Source organism: Mastigoproctus giganteus, chromosome 10 (assembly GCF_048544385.1).
Source record: "Mastigoproctus giganteus isolate SK-2022 chromosome 10, ASM4854438v1, whole genome shotgun sequence".
Classification (NCBI taxonomy): Eukaryota; Metazoa; Arthropoda; class Arachnida; order Uropygi; family Thelyphonidae; genus Mastigoproctus; species Mastigoproctus giganteus.
The window spans coordinates 119,605,580-119,629,031 of NC_143584.1; the positions used below are offsets into that span (position 1 = coordinate 119,605,580).

The 23,452-nt window shown below is 35.6% G+C and overlaps 1 protein-coding gene across 1 annotated transcript in view; it reads right to left on the bottom strand.

Moving 5' to 3' along the window:
* LOC150079255 (calmodulin-binding transcription activator 1-like) overlaps nt 1–23,452 on the bottom strand; it is a 927,385-nt gene that overhangs the window by 229,216 nt on the left and 674,717 nt on the right. Inside the window, exons 11-12 of the mRNA XM_090383006.1 lie at nt 14,718–14,849; nt 5,582–5,694 (exon numbers count right to left, since the gene is read on the bottom strand). Of these exons, the coding sequence (XP_090239132.1) occupies nt 5,582–5,694; nt 14,718–14,849 (245 nt within the window). The remainder of the gene's footprint in view (nt 1–5,581; nt 5,695–14,717; nt 14,850–23,452) is intronic.

Consider the following 23,452-nt stretch of genomic DNA (forward strand, 5'->3'; position numbering starts at 1 on the left):
CGATTTATAAATAGGGGAACGTTATCTTATATAACACGAACCGAATTCGCTTATACACGATTCGCCTTTGTGTTTACAAGAAATGGCAGTCGAACGCGGAATCACCCCAACCGAACGCAACACGATAGGAATGAAGAAGATTCTGAAAATGTATTTATGTGTTTTATATCAGTGAAGGGGAAACACATTTCACCATAATAACGTAAAAACCAACACAATTCCAGCTATCGATATAATGGCAAATGCAATTAGATGGAGTTTACTACCAGTTTATAACAGATTCCATTAGCAGAAACGCAACTGGAAATTGTTTTTATTGTTTTATGGTAGTAACCCCCAGAAATGTGCTTTAGTAAAATATGAGGTGTTAATAGTGTATCTCGGCCTTTACGGTGTTGTTTATTCAGTTGCTACACGCGCGCAGCTTTGTTTATGTGTATCAAGCGTGCCTCCTCGTTTTATAATTGTGCTTTATTCCCTAAAAATGAGTAAAATACTTAAAAAGGTGTGAAAAGGAAGCGTTCTGGCTAAGATACTGCAGATTCAGAGAAAAAAAAAAAAGCAATATCGATAAACAGAGGCGGACTGGATCAAAAATTCTTAACCGGGAAAATTTATAGTGGCCTCATACTACGGTTTATGGCCAAAATCACACCGGCCTCCGGCCCACCGTGGTTTCCCCCGTAAGGCTTCTGTCCGCCTCTGTCGATAGAGAAAAAATATGAAATTGTGAAACGCTTTGAGCGAAATGAAAGGCCATGTGATATTGCACGTGCTATAGACCTAAATCAGGCAACGCCGAGAATTAGAAAGAATGCAGAGAAAATAAAAACAACTTTCATAGCAGTAACAACTCAGTGTAATTAAAATCCATTAGATTAAGACACAAGAATTGGAAGAGATGGAACGGCTGTCATCTCTTTGGATAGAAAATCAAACAAAAAGCAAGTTTGCTTACGATAGAAGCAAAAGCATTAGCAATATTTTATTACGACTTACGTATTATAATTTATACTTACGTATTATAAAATACGTAAGTATTTTATTACGACTATTTTATTTAATATAATAATTTTTTTACGAATAAAATACATATTTTATTCGTAAAAATTACTTTTTTAGTATTAAAAAAATACTAAAAATACTTTATTATAATATTTTTATTACGTATTTTAATCGTTATAAAATACTTACATTTTATAACGATTAAAATTACCCGATTATTTATTGTTTGGTAATGTTTTGGTTCCAAATGTGTGTTCAATCTTGGGTGGTCGGCACCTAACCCTACTTTTCCCATAGGGCTTGTTGTTTATATTGCACGATTTCGCATTGCACGAGGTTTTCTAGGAACGCAACTATCGTGCTATACGAGGACAGACTGTACACGAACCTGAAACATCAGGTCAAGGAGATGTGGCATATGCAAGAAGTATCGACCATCCTGATGATCGTGTCAACCACCGGTATGGTGCCAAAGACTCTACATAGTTGCCTAGCAGCAATAGGTCTCCCAGAGAACACCTACAAGGAACTCCAGAAAGTCGCAATCCTGAACACCTGTAGGATAATCAGAGATTTCCTCAACCAACAGTATAACACCAGACATTACAACCACCCCGTGTACTTGGTAGCAGTACCCGTCATGGAGTGGAATCCCCCAATCAGGGAGAAATAATATAAGAGCAACAATAATAATAAGCTTGCTTTCTTGTATCATATGCCTCTACTAATGCTAATGATAATGCAAAGGTGGTACTAGTGCATATGTTTGCTCTGATATTCCCTGTCAGAGACTTCATAGTCTGTTATCTCCTCTTTTCGATCTTCTTTGGCTTAAAATCTCTCTACACATTCTGCCAAATTCATCTGTTACCTCTATCATTCTGCCAAATCCACTAATCACTTGAAACTCTTTGACTTTCTCTCTCTTTGAAATTTGAATTTGTCCAGTCCAACTTTCTTAACAGTGAGGTAATTTTCCTTGGTGATTGTAATGTTCACAACAGCTGGCTTTCGTTTTCTAGTCACACGGACCCAGCTGGTTAAGATGCTTAGGCTTTTGTAATGACTAATGACCTCACAGAGATTTTTCATTTACCTACCACAATACCAGACAATCCTAACCACACAGCTAACACACTTGATCTTTTGCTCACAAACAACTCTTCTAAGTACATAGCCAAGTTGAGTGGTCCTCTACGCACCTCAGATCACAACTTAGTGATGGTCTCTTCTCCAATGGAGTCTTTCTCTCATGGCCATTCTCAACCTCTTGTTATTTGGCATTATAAGAATGCAAAATTGGATGACCTGAGAGATTTCTTCTCTTCTTTGTGGGATTACTGTTTCAAATCTTCTGATGTCAAAGTTTGCTCAGATCTTGTCAGTGAAATTATTCTTGTATGTATGAAATCCTTTATTCCACACTCCATCTTAAAATATCGTACTTTATTTAAACCTTGGTTTTCCAATAAGTGTGCTATTGCTGTTCAAGAGAAGACTCCTGCATATTGCAATGTGCTTGTATCCTAATATCCAAGTTCATTTTCTGCCTGCACCAAAGATCATAACATTTCTAAAACAGTTATTAATCAGTCCAAACTAAATTTCGAACAGGCTAAGAGTAGAAAATTTGCTGCTTGTTCAAATGGTAGTTGAGCATTCTGGTCTTTTGCTAAAGCTGTTGGCTGCAACTTTTTCCCCATCTCTATTTCCACCTCTGTCAAATCAGATGGTTTTGCTGCCAGTTTGGCTAAAGATAACCTGCTAGCATCCTACTTGCCTTCTAACTCTTATATTGATGATCTTGGTAAACCACCTCCTACCAAATCCAGCACACTCCATTGAATATTTCCTGTGTTTTTCTGTCAAAAGGATGTCAGAAGAATTTTGAACAGTCTTGATGCCAAGAAAGTGCCAGGCCCTGATAGTATTTCTCCAGGTATTGAAAACCTGTGCTCCTGAACTCCTGTTCCGTGTCACCTTTTTTTCACTTTCTTATTGCTCATATCCAGCCAGTTCTTAAAAAGGGTGACAAATCCCTCCCATACAATTATTGTCCCACTGCATTTACTTCTACTCTTTCTAAAGTAATAGAGAAATCAATTAACTGCCAACTTTTAAACTATCTAGAAATCTTCCATCTGATCAATAATTGACAGTATAGACTCCATCAGGGTCAAACCACTGGTGATATACTGGATTATGTTATCCATCTATGGACAAATTCAATGGAAAAGTATCGTGAAAATCAAGCAGTTTCTTTTGACATTTCAGAGGCTTTTGATTATGTTTAACATGAAGCTCTTCTAAATAAGCTTCCATCTTATGGTTTGCCAACTGTTTTTTGTAATTGGGTATCCATTTTTCTCTCTGTCTTCTAATTTCTCTGCTAATGCAGGTGTTCCCCAAGGTTCAATTTTCTCCCACTCCTTTCCTCTTGTATATTAATGACCTTCTTCCATTGACTGAAAATCCTATCCATAGTTTGCTGATGATAGCACGTTGCATTTCACCTTACAATTTGAGAAACCTTGTCCTGCACAAAAGCTTCAACTTCTCGAATATCCACTACCAATTCTTTAAATGCCGATCTCCAGGTAATTCTCCAGTGGGACAAAGATAACTTAGTTGATTTCAATCCTTCTAAAACTCAGTTTTGTCTTATATCTTACAAAAAAGGATTCTTCTGCTCCTCTGCTTATCTTCAATGACAGTCTGATTTCTAGACAAGATCACATATCTCTATTGAGGATTACTCTGACTTCTAATTTCTCTTGGCATAAGCAGATCACAAATATTGCTTTCTCTGCATCTAAAAAACTCAGTTTTCTCTTTTGCTCTTGTGGTTACTTTTCTTCCAAACAGTCGTTCACTCTGCACAAATCGCAAATTCATCCTATCAAGGAATATTGTTCCAAAACCTGCCTGTTTTTATTCAGTCCCAAATTTAGTTCGGACTGATTAATAACTGTTTTAGAAATGTTATGATCTTTGGTGCAGGCTAAAACCTCTCTCAGTTGTTGTTGTTTGTTATTTGGTTTTTAGGAGCATTAGCAACTAAGGCCATATTGCTCCGGGGATATGCGGTGGTCATTCCCTGACCTTTCCGCATCCTCCGTATTTGGTGGTCATGGGCTCGAACCCCAGTCTAATCAAGAAGATTATTCAGTGCGCTACGCACTGCTGCTCCTGCCCACCTGGCTACGGAGGCACCACCTCTCTCAGGCTTCTAGATTCCATTGAAAAGATGGCAGTTAGGTTAATTTCTGACTCATCTCTAACAAAATCTCTCTGCTCTCTGTCATATAGATGTTCTCTTTCAGTTGCACATCTTTTCTATAGATACTTCCATAGGCACTGTTTTTCTGAATTGGCTTCTATAATTCCTGCTCTCTTTCAAAGCAGTCCAAATACATGCTGCAACCAATGAAACGTCCTTTTTACTGCTGAACTTCAAACTCACAGGACCAACTTTTTTTGTTCCTCATTTATTCCTTCAAAATCTGTTTTCTGAAACAACCTCCCTTCATACGTATTTCCTGAAAGTTACAATCTGCAGAAATTCAAGTCTAATGTTAAAAAATATGTTCTTTCATCTTCTCAACCTTTTTACCCATGTACGATACTAAGTACTATAGGTTCTAATACCTCTTGAGCTTGAGGTTCTCATAAAAAAAAAAATCAAACCTGTCAGCCACTATCTGATTTTGGCTTACAAAAGGTGAAATTGTAGAAATTTTCTGGAATTAAGATCTAGAAGTTGTGAGAGTAAATTAAGTGATACATAAACAGATGTACACATATTACTACTGTACTTCAAGAAAAAAAAAAAAAATGGAAGATAGAAACATGGTTTAATTATTTTATAATTCTGGCTTGAGTTTTAACAACAATTTTATTTAAATGCTGAGCAATAGGCTTAAAATAAATACATAAATTAAAAGCACTTGTGTGCAGTTTTCATTTTTAGAAAACTTCAAAATTTCATTAAGTAACTCGCTCTACAGAACCCAGTATATGGGGAACTGACTAGAGGGAATCCACACATTCAGGAAACACACTTGTCCAAGGGTTAAAGCATTCTTTTATTTAAATATACATTGATTTACAATGTAGAACATATTTTGTGGATAGGTTTGTATTTTATAAAATCCCAGGTAGGAAAACAATGTCTTTCTCCTGTGGATGCCTATATTAAAGCACATTCTGTAATGAATAAAAAGAGTATACGTCAAGGATCCATATAGAGAAAAGCAAAACACTAATTTTTAATTTTGTCTCTTAGCATTGAGATTAATGTATATCTGACGTCACCGGAAGCAAAACTTAATCTTATAGAAATTAGGAAATTTGAAACCTTCTTTAGACTGCTTTTCAGTATCAATAGGAGTCTATTCTTTAGACTACTGTTGAGTAATACTAGCTTCATAAAGTCTTAACTTGAATTATAATAATAAGAGAATTGCCATTATTATACTGAGTTAAATTATCTGTTTCCCTGTTCTTTCAGTGTTTAATTGGAGTTAGCATTTTTAGGGAAATTTAAAAGAAACAAAACAATATCAAAAAATTATACCTGTGTCATATTTCTTGTTCCATTTGATAGGCCAGAGGCAGAATCCTGTTTAAAACTGACTTTTGTCTCCATTACTTCTAGCCTTTCTAGTAATGAAAATTTCAAAGTGTTTTCTACAAGTAAAATAAAATATATATATATATATAAATTTTGAAAATATAAATATATAAAATGATAGTTCTGTAGTAAAAATAAAACTATTGTTTATATATGGTATTAATATTTAAGAGTATTTAATGGTGAAGTGTGTAAAAGTCACACCGTGACTAAGTAAAGCCATAAAAAATCATCTAAGTCATTTAATAAATAAATAAATCTTCTTTTTATATTTTTGGGATGACCACACAGCCAGAGGAATTCACAAGATAGAAAGAATACAAGAAACAGCACTGTATTTAGCAGTCACAGGCTTGAACCCTGGTCACTCGAGGCACATGTACTTCTTTTGATATATGTTTGTTAAGAAACCAGCTCAACACTAAAGAAATATAATGGATTATGGAAATATTGGTAAATGATAATGAAAAAATGATACACTGGAAAAGATGCTACAGCACACAGGTTAAGTTCAATGTCTAAGCCAAACAATTTGAAATGTTTTGATATTTCTTATGAAGATGGATATCTTTATTCTAAATACCAAATACTTGAGACTTCTGTAAAGAATTCCTCATACGTAAATGCAAAATATTCATTCAGTTTGCCAGCAACACACTTCTGTGTCACCTAATAATTTATATGCATCTCATGCATTTTTCTTCTCTGCCATGAGTCCTGTTAGTTTATCTGACATCCACTTAGGCCTAAACCATGAACAGAATTTCTTATTTGGTATGAAAAGCCTAGTAGCTTCTATGATTAATTCCTTTAATGCTTCCCATTTAGAATTGGCTGATGGTAATATCGGCCAATTCTAAAAGGTAAATCCCACATTAATGCAATGTGATCATTCAATGGTAAATCCCACATTAATACAATGTGATCATTCAATGGTAATTCCCACATTAATACAATCACCTCAGAGGGCATAAATTCAAATTGAGGAAGGACGGATGTCGGATAGATGTGCGGAAATTTGCCTTTGGCCAGCGGGTGGTTGGTTGGTGGAACCGACTTCCATCACTTGTTGTTGAAGTTGATAGCCTAAACAAATTTAAAGCTCAACTGGACAGGTATTTCGAACGAACGGAGGGGTGAAATGGGAGAGGGTTTTTTTTTTTTTTTTTTTGGCTGATGCTGAATAAGCTTGCTTTCTTGCATCATATGCCTCTACTAATGCTAATGTGATCACTGTGACATAGTGGCTCTTTTATCAGCAAATTTTTAATGCATGAATAATCACTGCTGATAATAAGATCAGGAGTATTACTACCACTAGCTGCCTCTCTAACATGCTGCTGTAGTAAACAGTCATCCAATAAATCTATCTAGTGTATGAGTGGCCATCCACAAGTTTCAGTCAATAACTGGAAAGTTAAAATATCCTGTTATAAGACATTCTGATTTACTGGCCCACTATATTTCTCTGTACTCTTATGAGTTTGTTGTACTCATAAGGGTCATTAGTTGTATAATGCACTCTTACTCTCATTTTTGCTTTTCCAGTTCTTATGTCACACCAAATTGACTCAACATTGCACTGGTCACCCATGTTAACTAGATGCTCTGCCATAGATTTTATGTTATTTTTTTTTATTGTTATTTTTGGATTTTAGGAGCATTAGCAACTAAGGCCATATTGCTCCGGGATATGCGGTGGTCATTCCCTGACCTTTCCGCATCCTCCGTATTTGGTGGTGACGGGCTCGAACCCCCCGGTCTAATCAAGAAGATTTTATGTGCTTCTTAACTAAGAGCATAACCCCTCTCCTACCTGGCCCACCTTATTGTACACATTATACTCCCCATATTCAAATTCTGCATCCCTTATATCTGAGTGACACTACATCTCTGATATCTCAGAGATATCTGCATTTGATGTCTTGAACATCAAATTCATCAAATTTATTTATTATGCTGTTGTTGTTGTTATTTGGTTTTTAGGAGCATTAGCAACTAAGGCCATATTGCTCCGGGAATATGCGGTGGTCATTCCCTGACCTTTCCGCATCCTCCGTATTTGGTGGTGACGGGCTCGAACCCCGGTTTAATCAAGAAGCATATGCTACGCACTGCTGCTCCTTCCCACCTGGCTACAGAGGCACCTATTTATTATGCTCCTAGCTTTGGTGTACATGCAAGTATACATCTACCTGTTCTTACTGTTAGTTACCCTGACATGGGCCATGTATTTACTTGTTCCATGATGACTCCCAACATCCCTTGAAATCCCCAGCACCTTGCTTTCCTGGTTGCTGCTCATTCAAATAAAAGCAGTGCAAAATCACTTTAACATTTGCCTGTGGCTAATATTGTTAATCTTACACAGACTAATATTGTTAATCTATTAGTCTGTGTAAAACAAGTCTAGGGATAACTTGCACCTTCATTTGTGACTGCAGAAAACTGTAAAAACTTATACATTTACTATATTCTCTTATATATCACAATTTTGGTATACATTTATGTAATAAATTCAGGGTGGTTATCAAGTCCTTGTGCAACTTTAAACTTTAATAACTTTGGATATATACTTGATAGAAGCACACTGTAATTGGCATATAAAAGGTGAATTCTTAAAAGTTTTTTTATGTATTAGTGTTATTAATTTTGGGTTAGTTAATATTTATTTCTTTTCAACTGATTGAAAATGATTTATGATTTGTGGCATTAATTTTCACAAATCCTTCAAATACCAATTAATTAATTCTAACCACTTCAATCTTTGCAAATATATTAAAAGTTATCTTTAATTTAATATTATGTACATCATGTGTATGTAGGGTATGCTGTTCTAGCCAACTAAAATTCAGATTTTTGCCAAGACTATGTATAGTATTATTAAAGCCAAAAAATAATTAATTGGTATTTGAAGGATTTGTGAAAATTAATGCCACAAATCATAAATCATGACCTTTAGTTACAATTTCTTTATGATTGAAAATGCTGACAGTAGAAGAAAAGGTCAACTGTGTTATGGCTCACAGAACTGAAATTCATAACAGCTGTGAGAAGAAGATTCATTGCTCATTACAGGAAAGATGCACCACACAGGAACTTAATTAACAGTTGAATGAAAATGTTTATAGAAACTGGGTTGTGATAAACCATGATCCAGAAGGCCATGAATCAGAGAAGAGACTGTGGCCGTAGTCTGTGCAAGTTAGTGTAGCATGCATCTGCTGAACTAAAAATTCTCTGCAATCAACAGTGTGCAAAATTCTAAGAGTGAAACTGCATGAACATGCCTACAAGATTCAGTTGGTTCAAATGTTACAAGAAGAAGACTAGAAGAGAGATTTGATTTCTGTTAATAGATGAAATCAAAAATGGATGATTCCCATGCTTTCTTGAAGAGTTGACATTTTCTGATGAGGCTAATTTCCACATTAGTGGCAAAGTCAACTGCCACAGTTTCTGCATTTGGGGAAGAGAGAAACTTCAATAAGTCTGGTAACATGAAAACAACTCCCCAGGAAGTCGTGCATTATTGTTCCTTTCTTTTTTAAAGAAGCAACAGTCAATGTTGAATGTTACCTTAAAATCCCTAATCTTTCAGACAGCATTTTCTTCTTACAACAAGACTGTGCACCCAGCCACTATGCTATGAATGTGTGACAGTTTTTGAATGGCATGTTCCCAGACAAGTGGATCAATAGAGCTGCACCAATTGCTTGGCCACCTTGTTTGCCTGATCTAACCTCACTGGACTACTTTTATGGGGTCATGTTAAAACTGTTGTGTACTCAACAAAACCATGTTCATTGGATGAACTTAAGGTTAGGATCACAAATACAGTTCATGAAATTACTAAGCAACAACTGAGCAATGTTTTCATTGGGTATGAAAAATGTGTCACAAATGATGGTGGTTATGTTGAAGGTTAAAAAAAAAATCAAACTGTATTGCTTTAAAACTTTAGATCTCGTCTTTTATATGCTATTTAAAGTGTGCTTCTATTATCCGCTGGCCAAAGTTATTAGAATAAAGTTGTACGAGGACTTTATAACACCCTGTATATGTTGCAAAAACATAAAACCTTCAATTGCTATGCTCTAGAAAAAGCTAATGACACTGTTGGATTCTGACACACAGCACATATAACAAATAATTAAATATAACTATTTTTTGTTGTATTATGTATATAAATATTAAAAATATAATAATAATAATTATTATTATTATTAGCAATAGGTCTGCCAGAGAAAATTTTTATGGAACTCCAGAAAGCTGTGATCCTGAACACCTGAAGAACAATGAGAGAGTTCCTCGACCAACAACACAGGGGTATTGCTTTCGTAAAGGCGACTACAATGGACTGAGACAGTATTTAAATTCTATACAGTGGGATCAACTGATGATATTGCCAACAGCAAATTCAAAATGGGAAGCATTCAAAGAACTTATCGTGGAAGCTACTAGGCTTTACATACCAACTAAGAAATATTGTTCAAGGTTTAGGCCTAAATGGTTGTCAGATGAACTAATGAGGCATATGGCAGAGAAGAAAAATGCATGGGATACATACAAATTAACACGTGACACGGACGCCTATGATAGATACAAGTTGATCTGTAACCAAGTTACAAAGGAGGTTAGGCAGGCGAAGGCAGATTACGAGAGATCCTTGGCAAGGGATGCGAAGAAAAACAGCAAAGAGTTCTTTACTTATGTAAACTCTAGAAGGAAGGGGATGAATCAGATTGGTCCACTTGAGATCGATGGGTCAACTGTTGATGACCCTGCTCGGGTAGCTAACAAACTAAATGAATATTTTGCATCGACATTCACACATGAGGAGTTATTCAGCGAGGGGAATGCCAGAGGTGTATTCAACTCTAGCAGTAAGCTAGAGAATCTTGTAATAACTGAGAGCAAAGTGGAGGAGAAATTGTTGAAGATAAACACAAGAAAGGCACCTGGGGTGGATGGGATCTATCCAGTTATATTAAAGGAGGCAGCAAAGGAGGTAAGCAAACCCTTAGCCATAATTATGAGAGCTTCCTTGGACTCAGGGGAGGTACCCATTGACTGGAGATGTGCAAATGTGACCCCAATTCACAAAGGGGGATCAAAGGCTGACACAAGTAATTATAGACCTGTGAGTTTAACTTCTGTTCCCGGAAAATTAATGGAGGCACTGGTGAAAGAAGCACTGCAGGATCATCTAGACAAGACTTCAGTTATAGCTAGGACACAGCATGGTTTTGTTAAGGGGAAGTCTTGCCTGACCAATTTGATTGGATACTATGATGCAGTCACAAAAGAACTGGATGCAGGGAATAACTTTGATATTATATACTTGGATCTTAGAAAGGCTTTTGATACTGTTGCACATGGAAGACTGCTGCACAAATTGGAGCAGTGTGGCATTGGAGGCAAGTTGCTGCTATGGATAAAGGGGTGGTTGAGGGGGAGAAGACAGAGAGTGGTAATCAATGGACACTGCTCATCGTGGACTAATGTTATTAGTGGAGTCCCTCAGGGTTCAGTATTGGGGCCTTTATTGTTTTCTGTATTTATAAATGATATTGATGATGGTATATCAGGCTTAATGTCCAAGTTTGCAGACGATACGAAGGTTGGCAGGGTTGTCAAGGACACTACTGACACTATGCTGCTGCAACAGGATTTGGAAAGGTTGAGCAGATGGGCTTCGAGGTGGCAAATGAAGTTTAACATTGACAAATGTAAAGTACTACATATGGGAAACAGCAACCCCAGAGCAACGTATCAACTCTGTGGTACTACACTGACAGTGGTAGAGAATGAAAGGGACCTGGGGGTGGTGGTGCAGGCAGATATGAAGTTCTCTGAGCAGTGCAGACGAGCTGCAAGAGTAGCTCATGGTGTATTGTCAATGATATATAGGAATTTTTCTAGCAGGGATAAGGAGGTGATTATTCCCTTGTATAAGGCAATGGTCAGGCCACACCTAGAGTACTGTATACAGGCCTGGAGGCCTCATTTCAGGAAGGATGTAGAGCTGCTGGAACGAGTACAGAGAAGGGCAACTAGATTGGTGAATGGGACAAAGGGGTTCTCTTACGAAGAAAGGCTTAAGTTTTGCAAATTACAGTGTCTGGAAACTAGGCACCAGCGGGGTGATCTGATAGAGGTGTACAAAGCCTTGAATGGTTTGAGCATGCTCAATGCTGATGGGATTCTTCCTCTAGCTCAGAAAAATCACCTGAGAGGGCATAAATTCAAATTGAGGAAAGACAGATGTAGGATAGATGTGCGGAAATTTGCCTTTAGCCAGCGGGTGGTTGGTGGGTGGAACAGACTTCCATCCCTTGTCGTGGAAGTTGATAGCCTAAATAAGTTTAAGGCTCAGCTGGACAGGTATTTCGAACGAACAGAGGGGTGAAGTGGAAGTGGTTATTTTGATTTATTTATGTTACTTTTTTTTTTTTTTGGCTGATGCTGCATAAGCTTGCTTTCTTGCATCAAATGCCTCTACTAATGCTAATGCTAATGCTAATGCTAACACTTAAAGAAAGGTTATTGGTTATTTGGTTTTTAGGAGCATTAGCAACTAAGGCCATATTGCTCCGGAATATGCGGTGGTTATTCTCTGACCTTTCCACATCCTCCGTATTTGGTGGCGACGGGCTTCAACCCCGGTTTAATCAAGAAGCATATGCTATGCACTGCTGCTCCTTCCCACCTGGCTACGGAGGCACCCTTAAAGAAAGAAAGACTTAAGTTCTGCATATTGAGGTGTCTGGAGACTATGCACCTGCGAGGTGATCTGATTGAGGTGTATAAGTCCTTGAATGGTCTGAGCAAGCTCAATGCTGATGGGATTCTTCCTCTTGCCCAGATTAGTTGCCTTAGGCCATTAGCATTTATAGAGGCATATGATGCGAGAGAGCAAGCTTATGCAGCATCAGCCAAAAAAAAAAAAAAACTTCCACTTCACCCCTCCATTTGTTCCAAATGCCTGTCCAGCTCAGCCTTAAATTTATTTAGGCTATCAACTTCCACAACAAAAGATGGAAGTCTGTTCCACCAATCAACCATCTGCTGGCTAAAGGAAAATTTCTGCACATCTATCCTACAACTGTCTTTCCTCAATTTGAATTTATGCCCTCTCAGGTTCTTAATCTGAGTAAGAGGAAGAATCCCATCATCATTCAGCTTGCCCAACCCATTCAAGGCCTTATACACCTCAATCAGATCACCTCGCAGGTGCCTACTCTCCAGGTGCTGAAATTTCCAGAACTTAAGCCTTTCTTGGTAAGAGCACCCCCTTTGTTCCCCTCACCAATCTTGTTGCCCTTCTTTGTACTTGTTCTAGCAACTCTACATCCTTCCTAAAATGAGGCCTCCAGACCTAAACACAGTACTCTAGGTGTGGGGCTGACCATTGCCTGGTACAATGGGATAATCACCTCCCTGTCCCTGCTAGCAAAATTCCTATATATCATCGACAAGACTCCATGACCTGCCCTGCTGAGCAAATTTCATATTTGACTCCACAATTACCACCAGGTCTTTTTCATTTTCCACTTCCCTGAGTGTAGTACCACACAGTTGGTACGTTTCTCTTGGGTTATTGCTACCCATATGCAGTACTTTGTATTTGTCAATGTTAAACTTCAGTTGCCACTTCTCAGCCCATTTGCCCAACTAGTCTAGATCCAGTTGGAGTAGCATACTGTCTTTACTGTCGTTAACAACTCTGCCAACCTTTGTATCATCCACAAACTTGGACATTAAGCCTGATATACCTTCATCAATATCATTGTTGAATAAACAAAACAACAATGGGCACAGCATCAAACCCTGGGGAACTCCATTAATAACATTTGTAATGAAGAGCAGTATCCACTGATTACCACTCTCTGTTGTCTCCCACTCAACCATCCCTTTATACAATGTAGCAACTTACCCTTAATGCCATACCACTCCAATTTGTACAGCAGTCTTCCATGTGCAACAGTATCAAAAACTTTCCTGAAATCCAAGTATACAATATCAAAATTATTTTTTACATTCAGTTCCTTTGTGACCACATCATAATATCCAATCAAATTGGTCAGACAAGACCTCCCTTTAACAAACCCATGTTGTGGCTTAACTATTACTGCAATGCTTCTTTAACCAGTGACTCCATTATTTTCCCCGGAACACAAGTTGTAGAATAGAACACAAATTGTAGAATAGATGTGTGGAAATTTGCCTTTATCGAGCAGGTGGTTGATAGTTGGAACAAACTTCCATCTGTTGTTGTAGAAGTTGACAGCTTAAATAAACTCAAGGCAGAATTAGACAAGCATCTGGAGTAAATGGATGAGTGAAATGGGAAGTTTTTTTTGGCTGATGCTATATAAGCTTGCTTTCTTGCATCATATACCTCTACTAATACTAACAGTAATAATAAGAATAATGATAGTAACCAGATGCAACCAACCACCCCACGAACTTAGTAGCAGCACCTGTCACGGGGTGGGAAAAACCCCATAAAGGAGAAAAGGTTTTTTTATGTTTTTTTTTATAATGGTAATATTTTATTTTATAATTTGAGTATTATATTTGCAAATATGGGTAGATGATGATGAAAGGAAGCAAGCTTAAAGCATCAGCATCAGCCAATTTGAGTAACTGTCTGACCATCCTTTTCTAATAATATTTTCCTTTATTTTTGCCTCCATACCATCCTTTCTTGTTGTTCTTATTCTCTTCATATTGCATCTTCTACTTTTATCTGGCCTACTAATTCCTTTTCAAATTTAATTCCACATGCATTATCACAATATATTCTAGTTCTAGGTATGTGTTCACATGGTTTCTGAGTCTCTTCTGATATGTCAGTTGAAATCTCCTTCCATTCCCAGGCATTTTCCATGTGTAACTTCTTTTATGCTCTCTAAGCCAAGTATTTATGCAAATTATTTTCTAAACAAAAATTCACTAAATCAGGATTTCACTATATGTGGGAGTATAAATATAAAAATTTTGATTATAACAGTTTAACACTTCTTTTTAATAAAGAAATCATGAAAAAAAGTTGCTATTAATTGGTACTTGCCTTCAACACTAAACCAGTCTTCAGATTGTTGAAGGGATGGAGGAGGTCGCTGTCTGTACTCAAAGGACACGGAATTGGAAATCACAAAACCTTCACAAGCTACTTGAAGAAATACTAAGCCTGGTTCGTGAGCTGAAATTATATATATTTTGCATATAAATTCTTCAGCAGCAGCAATCATAATAAAATGCTACTTTTGTAAGGGGAAGAGAGAATAAATATCTGACATGTTTTCAACTTATAAAATATAAAAAGCCACTTCAATTTTTACTCAACATAGTGCAGTAGATATATTTCTTCAGATGAATGCTCTAGATTGACTGATTTATTGGGAAACAGATCATGTCAGATGAACTCATTTTGAGTAAAGAGTTAATATCAACAAGCAAACTTAATTTCGGGTAACATGAAATCATGAGCAGTTTCATCAGCAACCATTACATACATATGGCAGATATATTATAATGATGTGGTATTTCTAGGGTTGAAGTTGATAAGGTATATTTTTTTCTGCTATCAATGGGCCAGTTTTCACAGTAATATTTGAATGATATCAAAACAGAAGTAGTTTTTTTTTTAAACTCCAATAATAAGTAGGGGATTTGATGATCAAGTTTTTTTATTTTTATTTTTGTTAGTTGTTGATGCATCGGCTTCTGTGGCCATAATGCACCTCCTAAGGATTTTGCATTTTTACTCTGATCCAAGCCCGAGGCGGGATTCAAACCTGCGACCTTTGGGTTGCCAGGCAGACACTTTACCCACTTGGCTAGCCCGATCAGCTGATGATCAAGTGTAGTTCCATCAAGTTAGTGGAACTTCTACTTCAGTGCTATTTCTGAAGGGGCTGTTCTGATATAAACTCATCAAAAGATTTGAAATAAATGAGCTGTTAACAGCAGCCCATTTATTATTTTACGAGACAGGAGGCTGTTAACCAGTAACTTATTTACTTATACTTTATTTTTACCTATATTTGTATAAAACTTACAAACTGTTGATAAATGGATGTTTGTAGTAATGCATAAATTAATTAATAATTAATTGTAACAATTTGTTTTCTGTGTTTTAGTACAGCTAAGTATGGTCTGATGATGGGTTCCAGCAAAGTTCCTGAAACTTTACCTAATCGTTGCCTAGTCAATAAGGATAAATAAACTAACTTTTAAAAAACCATGTGATTATTTAGAGAGAAAAATTTCATGTAAAATCACCATGTAATGCTTTTTAATAATTATAAATATGATTAGTAAAAATGATTATATTCATAAAGTGTTTAAAATCAGGTTTTGGGAAACTTAGAATGCATTTTCTGATTAAATGATTAAAAATGATGGTTAGGTCCCAAAGTTTGGTAGCTTATAAAAGCATTTTTAACTCATAAAAAAAACAGTTGCATAAACAAAAAAAAAAAAAGGATACACTAGAAATTAATAAATCTGAAAAAAAAAAAGTACAGAATGTTACATAGTTTTATTTTCTTTAAATTCTCTGAGAAGTAAGAATTCTTAAAATACTTCAATTTTAAAATAACCTTAGTAATGTACGTATGTAAAGTTTGCATTGTGTACTTGATTTATGGTATGAGGAGGTTTGTTAGAAGGTAATGGAATTAACCTTTGTTGTTTGTAAGAAAAACTGCAATTCACTGAAAACTGAGGATGGAAAACTTGAAAGAGTTTCACATTTACACGTTTCTTACAAAACAGTATTATGCTCACGTAAGGCGTTTCAATTGATGTATTTGTAAATAACATTTATACAGCAACTTCATCCATTTGTTTTTGATGAGAAAGAGAAAAAAAATAAAAAAATTGAAAATTAATCATTTGTGAAAGAATTAGACTTAGAATTTTATTTGCAGAAATTCACCCAATTTAGGAATTAATTCTGTAATTTATCACCGCTTGTGTTTTTTTCAATTTGTGTTACTTCAATATTAATTAATTAATTAATTAATCATTTATGATTAATTTTACATATATAGAATAAAATTTATATCATGTAAAGAAATTTAAAAGCTTAATTATCAATGGATCATCATTGACCAAGCTTAATATCAATGGATCATCCAATTAAATCATAGCCTGAGTTTGACTGAAATCAAAATGAGAAAATTATTTATTTATTTAGAATTTATTTTATTATATGAAATAAATAGCATGCAGTCACGTTCTTACAAACCAAAAATTTTGAGTCTGAAGACTTCACAAGTAATTTTAGATAAACATCCAGTGATCTAGAATATCTAATAATCTGGCATTGCTGTGGGGAGGGGAGCATCCCACGAATGGGCTGATTATTGGACTTATACTATATAGTAAAACTCCAGTAATTCAGACTAATGGGGAATGGGATAGTCCAAATTAATGAAAAGTCCATATGTTCTATAATTTGAACTTTTCAATATTTGAATACTTGCCTATGGAATGTATTCAAAAGTCAATCTAATAGATAATCCTAGCTCAACTGATGATTCTTTTCTTTGTTTCCAATGTAAGGAATGTACTGATATTAAATTAAAATTGGAACATTATTAGATGAAATTGAGTCACTGAAATAAAACTGAATAAAAATTTATTCGAGGTCCAAGCATTTAATAACCTATCAGGTGATGTATCTCCATCATGGGTTTCAAACCTGAAGGGTCAAGGTACACTGCTCTGGTTCAAAAGGATTTAGTTTTATTGGAAGATTCTATTGCCAGGGAAACAGGTAACTTTTTTTGTAATATGAATAGGTTGGCAAGAACCAAGCTGTGTCTGCTGGTAATTTCGATTGATGATATACATAATAAGGCAATCGGAAAACAAAACTGATGTTATGAGATGAGCACTGGTGTTGCCATCTACTAGAAGTAAACATGAAATGAAAGAGTGATTGTTCCTTGAGTGCCTCAGTCAAGGTCAGTGGAAATTGCTGCTATTTCAGAACTGCACATTTCTCCTGTGTCTGCATTGTTGCAGAGGGACAATGTAACAAAAAGCAAACACCAAGTTTTGTGTTCAACTTGGCAAAAGTGTCATGGAAAAATTTCAAATGATAAAGCAAGTTTATGGAGAAATTGTTTGTCTCGTGTATGTGTGTTTGAGTGGCATAAACGTTTCACCCATGAAAGAGGATGAACATCTGGGCCCGGCAAAAATGTTTCGAATAACAGAGTTGATTGAAAAGGTGTGGGAAATCATTACTGATTACAAATGTGTGATGCACTGAACGATTTCAGAAGATCTGTGCATTAATAAGGAAACCATTAAATAAATAATAACCCAGGATTTGAAGAAATCAAAGTTCTGTGTGCAGTTTGTTCCACATTTGTTAGCATAATGTGGAACAAACAGTTCCACATTATGCTAATAAATGCAGTCAGCGACAAGTGTGAGTTGAACACTGCAGAGAACTCATTGAGGCCACTGAAAGCAAACCTAACATCTCGAATTTGATCATTACAGGTAACTGAGATGTGGTGTTTTCAGTACAAACCCACAATGAAGCGACAAAGTGTGGAGTGGCAGTCAGCAAACTCTCCCAAAGCCAAAAAAGTTTATCAAGAAAGGCAAAAAATCAAAACCACACTCATCGCTTTCTATGATAGCACGGGAATTGTACACAAAGAGTTCATGCTCAGTGGCCAGAGTGTTACTGCTGCCTTACTATCTGGATGTTTTGAAATGTTTATTGCAGAAAATCAGTCATGTGCGGTCTCAGTACGGAGAAGACAGCAGTTGGTTCCTCTTGCATAACAACAAACCAAGCCACAAGGTTTTCACTGTTCAGAAGTTTTTGGCTAGCAAAAAAGCCTACATACTGTTGCACCCACTGTATTCACCAGACTTAGCCCTGTGCAACTTTTTTTTTTTTGTTCTTGAAGCCCAAGGCACCACTGCATCAACACTGTTCAAAGAGCTGTTGGTTAGGTTGGTTATTTGGATTTTAGGAGCATTAGCAACTAAGGCCATATTGCTCTGGGAATATGTGGTGGTCATTCCCTGACCTTTCCGCATCCTCCGTATTTGGTGGTGACAGGCTTGAACCCCGGTCTAATCAAGAAGCATGTGCTATGCACTGCTGCTCCTTCCCATCTGGCTACGGAGGCGCCATTCAAAGAGCTGTGATGAGAACATTGAATAGTATACCACACAGCCTTCCACCAGTCATTCCAGCGCTTCATGATCGTTGCATGCAGTGTGTGGATCTAGGAGGAAGTTACTTTGAATAAACCAAGGTTAGTTTACTCATACATGAGAATATTTTTTTCAAGCATCAGTCTCGTTTTCCAACTGCTGCACCGTGTAATCAATGTGTTTTGTCAGTTGTAATCAACACATTGATTACACATTGTAATCAATGTGTTTTGTCAGTCATAAGTTTTAATGTATTCTTACAACAAATACATTCAGTTGTAAGAACAGAATGTATTTGTATCCGTAATTCTTCCCAGCCATTATAGGAGGACTATATGTTGAAAGCTTTGTGAATTAACTGAGGACTTGAGGGGAATCTGAAAAGCTTTTGGTGAGAAATTTTTATTAGTGTGGTCATTCCTAGTAGGTACAAAGAACCCATTTTGTAAAGATGCAGTACATTTTAACAAAGGTGGTGCAAGTGTCTTTGCCAATATTATTGAGTGGGACTTAAAACAGAGCTTTCCAAAGTGAGCGTTGCAATATCTTTGGTGTGTTAAACTGTGTCCCAAAGGGTGTTACCAATTTTTTTTTTTTTTTTTTTAATGCTGGCCAAAAATGAATAAATAAAAAATAAATACATAAAAGAAAATGAACAACCTATGTGCATTCCTCCTTACATAATCCAGTTGACCTTTGAATTTCCCCAAGATCTACACATGGAGGTAATTTTTAATGTATATAACAAGGTGTTAATTAACAGTAATTAACACCTTGTTGGCTAAAAAAAACTCCTTACAATTCAGTCTAAATCACTTTCCCCATAATTTTAATTTATGGCCCTAGTTCTGGAATCATTTATATCAGTGAAAATTTTGCGTCCAATCATTTTATTATCCCATCTCGGAGCATTATAGAATGATGTCCACTTTAAGGTGCTTGGTTGCCAAGCTCTGCAAACTATATATTCAAAGTCTTTCTTCGTATTAATGCCCTTTTGCAGATTTCGTTAAGTGGGCTGTCCACCTTTGAATCCTTTCGAGAGACTCTTTTTTTTAAAATATTTTTTAGTGCAGGCTCCATATTTGAACACAGCATTCCAAATGAGGTCTTACAATTCTCTTATACAGCAGGTTTACAACCTCCCTATCTCTACATGCAAATGTCTGATAAATCATCAACGGGAAATTATGGGCCTTCTTTTCTGCCCATCTGTGCACCCTGGAGAACTTCATTTCTGACCATGTTGTAACTTCCAAATCCCTTTTGTCCTCTACCTCTACCATTTATAATTTAACCCCACAAAGTATACAAATTATTTTGGAGTTGCTATTCCCTGAGTGCAAGACCTTGCATTCTGTTGTATTAAAACAAACACAGCTGTCACTTTTCTAACCATCCTCAAAGCCTATCCAAGTTGTTCTGAAGATGTGCTGCTTGGTGCAGAACATTAATCACTCTCCCAATCTTCATGTCATCTGCGAATTTTAACATAATGTTCACTATCCCTTCATTGATATCACTTACGAAAACCAGAAAAAATGTTATAGTCCCAGAACTGATCCTTGGGGGATCCCACTTCTAATAACACGGTATATGAAAAATAATGGTTGTGTTTTGAGAACCTATATTTAAAAACAGTGCCGCCCAAAATCCCGACAGCCTAAAATCCTGAAAGGCAAAATCTTCACAGTCGAAAATCCTGACATACCGATTGTATTTAAAAAAACAAAGTTAGAGTCCATGTCTCAGAAAACTGTTTTTGCAATAAAAAATGTTTTTCATGTAATCAAAACGGCTGCTAAAAATATTACAGTATATGATAATGTTAATATTTTGTTATATTAATGAATAAAGAACACACACTTTATATATATGCATAAAATAAAATAATATTTATAAAGATACATAGTGTGCAATACCACGAAGGTAATCCGTCACAGATCTATTTTCACGATTTTTCACAACTGTCATTATCCTCGTTACTCTCTTGACTGTTGCCTTCTTGTGTTTTGGACAGGATTCACCAAGAAGTATGCATTCAGCCTGGTTATCAACCTGTTGCTGTTCTTTCTGAAATTCCTTGATGATCCTATATATGCCAATATGTGTGCATCTAACTATACATTCACAGCTTCTATACCAAGCCTCAACATTGTTTTGGGTACGTGAAATTCCCAGTTGAATGGAATCGTATAAGGACCATAATGTTGGAGCACGAATTACCATACCATTATGCATATACTGTCTACTTATTACATACATATATTTGTCTTCAAACCACTCTATCACATCACTAGCTTCCCTTTGTAAATTGTGCCTTCAGAATATTAAATGCTTGTGGTATCTCACCAGAAGGAATAAATGCCAAGGCACACAAATGCCGAAGCAGCAAACTAAATTCTTCATTGGTGCCATACTGAGATGCCAGTCCACTTGCTTGAATTTTTCTCCAAACACCGAGGTGGAAAAAACAGATCTTATTAGACACGTTAGGGAACTCACCTTTGGAGACATTTATTGCAGCTCATTCCAGGTCAGTTAATATGGCCTGTGGTCTCAATTCAATTTCATTTTCTTCAGCAAAGTCAATCATATCTTGAAACAAATGTTTATAATTTTCTTCATTGTTTTTCATCATAAATGCATAAACTAAGGGAAGAATTCAATAGTTTTCATTACCAATGAGTGCATGTATAATTGATAAAAAATTGTGGGCACGTTTTTAAATGTATCATCCATAATTCAATATTGAGCACACGGTAGCATTGAATATTTACTTTTGTCGTAAATAAAAGAATACTTTCCTCTCCCACTGCAGAATCTGTAACAAGAAATCCCATTTTATTCTTATTATATAATATGGAAAATGGAATATTTTTTTCTGTGATATTTTTTCCTGTTACCCCTTTTCAAAATATCCTGCTGGTGCCCATGGTCATGCCTAATGTACTTGTCAAAGAAATTAGTGAAAAGTACAGCTAATAACAAATATCTGTATACAGTTTTAGTTATGCTAATGATGCTTATGACAAATGTTTCACAGCTGCCAAAATACATTACTCTAAATTTTCATATTCTGAGAGTATTCTTATTTTGAATTTTTAATCGTTAGCATTTCAATGCTGTACCTATAATTATTACTCAAAAACCCTATACAAATACCAAAATTCGACTTGAAAAATTACCAATTTAATGCAATATAATAAAGTAAAATTAATTAAGTCGTTTTTATTTGCTGATCATATTTTAAAACTGTTTCTGTAATAGAAAACATGACCTTCAAATTGAGAGAGGTAACTGTGATTAATTTTTGTTATGCTTTCTATAAAATTAATCTAATAAGGTAAATTTTTACTTACTAAAAAACTAATAAATATATAGAATTATATTCATATAGTAATTATATTCATATTAATTATATAGTAATTATAAATTCCTGCCACTTTATCTTCCAGGAAATCTTGCACTGAGAAATTTCATAACTTCTCTTTCATAACAAGGCCTTATACACCTCAATCAGATCACCTCGCAGGTGCCTGGTCTCCAGATGCTGCAACTTGCAGAACTTTTTTAAGCCTTTCTGCATAAGCGCACTCCTTTGTTTCTTTCACCAATCTTGTTGCCCTCCTCTGTACTCATTCTAGCAACCCTACAAAATCAATATGTGGTTGCCACTGATGAAACTATTTGAGTTTGCGAGTGTAGGCACATTGCATTTAATGGGAGGCAGTTTTATTTTTGAAGACAGAATTTCAAAATTTCACCATTATTTTTTGGACACCCTATATATATATTGGAATTGTGTCAAAAGACATTTAGGTTTAAATATTAAATGGCATAAGTATTGTAAATATTGGCTCCAGCTTTAATGCTATTGTCTGTGGACAATTAGACATATGTGCATGGGTTGTATATGTACTTAACTTATTTATACAGTTCTGTTTTTAAATTGTTGTACTACTTGGGAGCATCAGGTTTGTAGTGACCCCAACCAACCCGCTAGTTATATTTAAACCTAGCCCTGGTATGGATAGCCTTACATATAAAATATAAGATACATATAAAAACAACAAAATTAATGAAATTTTAAAGAAAGCTGGAGATATTGGCAAAAGTTATTGAAAATTAATGTGAAAAAATAATTTGGAATTATAAGAGTAATCTTATTGAATAAATGTACTTTTACTACATATATTTTATATAAGTACTTAATTTTAAATAAACAGGGTGGTTTATGTATATTACAGCAAACTGTGATAGGAGATTCAAAGCCCTCTAGTATGGCTATATGTCTGCTCAAAGCCCCTGAGGAGTAGCAGAGATATGGCTATGAGGAAGAATGTTAATTTTAACTAACTTTTGCCAATTTCTCCAGCTTTCTTTAAAATATGATTAATTTTGTTGTTTTTATATGTATCTTATATTTTTTATATATATATATATATATATATATATATATATATATATATATCAGTATTATATGTATATATATGCACTATAATTATAATATCATTACTGTGTTCACTCTGGCTTTCTTTTACTACATATATTGATGTAAATGACTGACTAATATATTAAAAAAATTATGATATTTATTTATTCCTGTGC